The sequence below is a fragment of the Procambarus clarkii genome, chromosome 14, assembly GCF_040958095.1.
Source record: "Procambarus clarkii isolate CNS0578487 chromosome 14, FALCON_Pclarkii_2.0, whole genome shotgun sequence".
Taxonomy (NCBI): Eukaryota; Metazoa; Arthropoda; class Malacostraca; order Decapoda; family Cambaridae; genus Procambarus; species Procambarus clarkii.
In genome coordinates this window covers 5749204-5755104 of record NC_091163.1, presented here as the reverse complement: position 1 = coordinate 5755104, position 5901 = coordinate 5749204, and the positions used below count along the sequence as shown (strand labels likewise).

General features: G+C 48.7%; 1 protein-coding gene across 1 annotated transcript; it reads left to right on the top strand.

The window, feature by feature from the left end:
- The first annotated feature begins 1409 nt into the window (after positions 1-1409).
- Positions 1410-2546, top strand: LOC138364666 (myosin light chain kinase, smooth muscle-like). The gene has a single exon (XM_069324642.1). It carries the CDS (start codon positions 1410-1412, stop codon positions 2544-2546), a length of 1137 nt encoding a protein of 378 aa, XP_069180743.1.
- The last annotated feature ends 3355 nt before the right edge of the window (positions 2547-5901 follow it).

Genomic DNA, 5901 nt, shown 5'->3' with positions numbered 1-5901 from the left:
TCTAGCTGGTCTCCTAGTGCCATCTATCCATTCTAGCTGGTCTCCTAGTGCCATCTATCCATTCTAGCTGGTCTCCTAGTGCCATCTATCCATTCTAGCTGGTCTCCTAGTGCCATCTATCCATTCTAGCTGGTCTCCTAGTGCCATCTATCCATTCTAGCTGGTCTCCTAGTGCCATCTATACATTCTTCCTCATTCTAGCTGTTCTAACCCCCTCTCCATCTAGCTGTTCTAACCCCCTCTCTATCTAGCTGTTCTAACCCCCTCTCCATCTAGCTGTTCTCTCTATTCCATCACACTACGCCTATCCGTACGTAGTGTGACTCCTCCCTCCATCCCAATTCTCTTCCTTCTCCCTTAAATTCAATTATAATCATTCTCCCTTCATTTCTTCTAAACGCAAATACGAGTCTAAAGTTTGTAAATTCTTATATATACAAGTCTAAAGTTTGTAAATTTATATATATATATATATATATATATATATATATATATATATATATATATATATATATATATATATATATATATATATATACATAAATTTATATATATATATATATATATATATATATATATATATATATATATATACATATATATATATATATATATATATATATATATATATATATATATATATATATATATATATATATGTCGTACCTAGTAGCCAGAACTCACTTCTCAGCCTACTATGCAAGGCCCGATTTGCCTAATAAGCCAAGTTTTCATGAATTAATGTTTTTTCGTCTACCTAACCTACCTAACCTAACCTAACCTAGCTTTTTTTGGCTACCTAACCTAACCTTACCTATATATATAGGTTAGGTTAGGTTCGGTCATATATCTACGTTAATTTTAACTCCAATAAAAAAAATTGACCTCATACATAGTGAAAAGGGTAGCTTTATCATTTCTTAAGAACAAAATTATAATAAATATATTAATTCAGGAAAACTTGGCTTATTAGGCAAATCGGGCCTTGAATAGTAGGCTGAGAAGTGAGTTCTGGCTACTAGGTACGACATATATATATATATATATATATATATATATATATATATATATATATATATATATATATATATATATATAATATGTGTGTGTCTAAAGTTTGTAAATGTTTATATAGGAGTTACTGATACAAACAGTTTGTCACATGTTCCGTCACTCACCGCAGTCAACACCCGTCCCATGGTCAACACCCGTCTTGGTCAACACCCGTCCCATGCTCAACACCTGTCCCATGGTCAACACCCGTCCCATGCTCAACACCTGTCCCATGGTCAACACCCGTCCCATGGTCAACACCCGTCCCATGCTCAACACCCGTCCCATGGTCAACACCCGTCCCATGGTCAACACCCGTCTTGGTCAACACCCGTCCCATGCTCAACACCTGTCCCATGGTCAACACCCGTCCCATGCTCAACACCTGTCCCATGGTCAACACCCGTCCCATGCTCAACACCCGTCCCATGCTCAACACCCGTCCCATGGTCAACACCCGTCCCATGCTCAACACCCGTCCCATGGTCAACACCCGTCCCATGGTCAACAACCGTCCCATGGTCAACACCCGTCCCATGCTCAACACCCGTCCCATGGTCAACACCCGTCCCATGGTCAACACCCGTCCCATGGTCAACACCCGTCCCATGGTCAGCACCCGTCCCATGGTCAACACCCGTCCCATGGTCAACACCCGTCCCATTGTCAGCACCCGTCCCATGGTCAACACCCGTCCCATGCTCAACACCCGTCCCATGCTCAACACCCGTCCCATGCTCAACACCCGTCCCATGCTCAACACCCGTCCCATGCTCAACAACCGTCCCATGCTCAACACCCGTCCCATGCTCAACACCCGTCCCATGGTCAACACCCGTCCCATGGTCAGCACCCGTCCCATGGTCAACACCCGTCCCATGCTCAACAACCGTCCCATGGTCAACACCCGTCCCATGGTCAACACCCGTCCCATGCTCAACACCTGTCCCATGGTCAACACCCGTCCCATGCTCAACACCCGTCCCATGGTCAACAACCGTCCCATGGTCAACACCCGTCCCATGGTCAACACCCGTCCCATGGTCAACAACCGTCCCATGGTCAACACCTGTCCCATGCTCAACACCCGTCCCATGGTCAACACCCGTCCCATGGTCAACACCCGTCCCATGCTCAACACCCGTCCCATGGTCAACAACCGTCCCATGGTCAACACCCGTCCCATGCTCAACAACCGTCCCATGGTCAACAACCGTCCCATGCTCAACACCCGTCCCATGCTCAACAACCGTCCCATGCTCAACAACCGTCCCATGCTCAACACCCGTCCCATGGTCAGCACCCGTCCCATGGTCAACACCCGTCCCGTGGTCAGCACCCGTCCCATGGTCAACACCCGTCCCATGCTCAACAACCGTCCCATGGTCAACAACCGTCCCATGCTCAACAACCGTCCCATGCTCAACAACCGTCCCATGGTCAACACCCGTCCCATATATATGGTGATCGAAACTGTCGCCACTATTATATAGACTCCTTTATTTAGATTTTTATTGATTTATTTATATATACAATAGTTCTTACATTGTTGTACAGCCACTAGTACGCGTCGCGTTCCGGACAGGTAATTAATCATATATTTTCCCTGGAATACGACCCGCCAAATCGTTTAACAACCAGGTACCCATTCACTGCTAGGTGAACAGAGGCTACAGTTAAGGATTGGCGCCCAGTCAATCCTCCCCAGGCCTGGATACGAACCCAGATCAAAGCGCTCGCGAAACGCCAGGCGAGTACGTGTCTTAGCATTTTGGCCTGCTTCAATCTGAAGAAGTAATGATTTAACCGAGCATCACTTAAACGGCTCTCATACAGCTTACAATCCTATTAATCAATGCTTTGGCGGCTTTGTTTACGCTTAGTAAACAGTTTACCAGCTTGGAAACTTCATCCCCCATTTCCCATAGTGATTCGGAGCACATAAATAATTTATTAAATGTAAACAAAGTTGCCAAGATTGGGGACGAAGGAAGTAATTCTCAAAAGAAGGCGCCGAGCCGGCGAGACTAAGTATATAACACCATCAGTGCTGCTGTTCAGAGGCTGCTAAACATCACTGAGGATGTCAATGTTATTTTAGATTTAGCTACTCAGAACGAAATGTCCATGTAGCACGGGCTATGGTGAGCCCGTAAGGATGTCAGTATGAGAACAAAAACGCATCAGGAGAGCGATATCAAAGGAATATGATCCACCAGTTGACCAGCCGGAGGCCTGGTTGGAACTACGAACTCTGGCGAACTTGGTTATACTCTTGTAACTACGGCAGCTGGTGGTAGACTTGGTTATACTCCGGAAAGTTGCTCGGGATTAGTCATGGAATTATTGGAATGGTGGTGATGACCAGTGGTGATCAGCCCTCCCTCCCACTTCCTCCCATCTTGAATGCCAGCAAGAGAAAGTGAAGGAGAGGAAGTACCTCATACCTTGTAGCAGGGAGGAGAGGAAGTACCTCATACCTTGTAGCAGGGAGGGAGGGAAGTACCTCATACCTTGTAGCAGGGAGGGAGGGAAGTGCCTCATACCTTGTAGCAGGGAGAGAGGGAAGTACCTCATACCTTGTAGCAGGGAGGGAGGGAAGTGCCTCATACCTTGTAGCAGGGAGGGAGGGAAGTACCTCATACCTTGTAGCAGGGAGGGAGGGAAGTACCTCATACCTTGTAGCAGGGAGAGAGGGAAGTACCTCATACCTTGTAGCAGGGAGGGAAGTACCTCATACCTTGTAGCAGGGAGGGAGGGAAGTGCCTCATACCTTGTAGCAGGGAGGGAGGGAAGTACCTCATACCTTGTAGCAGGGAGGGAGGGAAGTACCTCATACCTTGTAGCAGGGAGGGAGGGAAGTGCCTCATACCTTGTAGCAGGGAGGATAGGTAAGTGCCTCATACCTTGTAGCAGGGAGGGAGGGAAGTACCTCATACCTTGTAGCAGGGAGGGAGGGAAGTACCTCATACCTTGTAGCAGGGAGGGAAGTACCTCATACCTTGTAGTAGGGAGGGAGGGAAGTACCTCATACCTTGTAGCAGGGAGGGAGGTAAGTACCTCATACCTTGTAGCAGGGAGGGAGGGAAGTACCTCATACCTTGTAGTAGGGAGGGAGGGAAGTACCTCATACCTTGTAGCAGGGAGGGAGGGAAGTACCTCATACCTTGTAGCAGGGAGGAGAGGAAGTACCTCATACCTTGTAGCAGGGAGGAGAGGAAGTACCTCATACCTTGTAGCAGGGAGGGAGGGAAGTACCTCATACCTTGTAGCAGGGAGGGAGGGAAGTACCTCATACCTTGTAGCAGGGAGGAGAGGAAGTACCTCATACCTTGTAGCAGGGAGGGAGGGAGGGAAGTACCTCATACCTTGTAGCAGGGAGGGAGGGAGGGAAGTACCTCATACCTTGTAGCAGGGAGGAGAGGAAGTACCTCATACCTTGTAGCAGGGAGGAGAGGAAGTACCTCATACCTTGTAGCAGGGAGGAGAGGACGTACCTCATACCTTGTAGCAGGGAGGAGAGGAAGTACCTCATACCTTGTAGCAGGGAGGGAGGGAAGTACCTCATACCTTGTAGCAGGGAGGATAGGTAAGTACCTCATACCTTGTAGCAGGGAGGGAGGGAAGTACCTCATACCTTGTAGCAGGGAGGGAGGGAAGTACCTCATACCTTGTAGCAGGGAGGGAGGGAGGGAAGTACCTCATACCTTGTAGCAGGGAGGGAGGGAGGGAAGTACCTCATACCTTGTAGCAGGGAGGGAGGGAGGGAAGTACCTCATACCTTGTAGCAGGGAGGGAGGGAGGGAAGTACCTCATACCTTGTAGCAGGGAGGGAGGGAGGGAAGTACCTCATACCTTGTAGCAGGGAGGATAGGTAAGTGTCCTATACCTCAGAGGACAGTGAGGGGGAGGGGGGGGCAGTGCCAGCAAGGATAGGGGGTAGGGGACGAGGGACGGTGGACGGGGGTATCAGGATGGGAGGGAATAAGAATGGGGGGGAGGGAGGGGGATAGGTGAGTAGTGGGAGGCAAATTAATGAGAAGGTAGTAGTAATGAGATGGAGAGTCGCTGGTGGGAGAGCAGTGTGACAGCTGGGAGAGCAGTGTGACAGCTGGGAGAGCAGTGTGACAGCTGGGAGAGCAGTGTGACAGCTGGGAGAGCAGTGTGACAGCTGGAAAAAGTTGTAAAGTTTCAAAGTGTTTACGAGAGAGCGTCAAGGCCGAGGAAAGATTTACAAGAGTTCCAAGAAAATGATTTCCCGGAGGCGAGGCCCACACGGGAGACACGCAGACGACTGGAGAGCACACATGAGACACAGCACACGTGAGACACAACACACATGAGACACAGCACACGTGAGACACAACACACATGAGACACAGCACACGTGAGACACAACACACATGAGACACAGCACACGTGAGACACAACACACCTGAGACACAGCACACATGAGACACAGCACACCTGAGACACAGCACACCTGAGACACAGCACACCTGAGACACAGCACACCTGAGACACAGCACACCTGAGACACAACACACCTGAGACACAGCACACCTGAGACACAGCACACCTGAGACACAGCACACCTGAGACACAACACACCTGAGACACAGCACACCCTGAAGAACCTACTAACGAGGGAACTGTGAACTCCCTGAATGTCTCGCCAGACGATGGTAACGAGGAGGCAACAAGGAGTGACCTCAGGTGCAAAACAATTACCACAACTAACAAACTCCGTCACACTTTCCGTGTATGATGTCTTGCACTCAACCTACGTCACCTGAAATGGGAAAATGTAGTAAATAGTGATATATCAGAGCTAATCCCAGGAAGAAT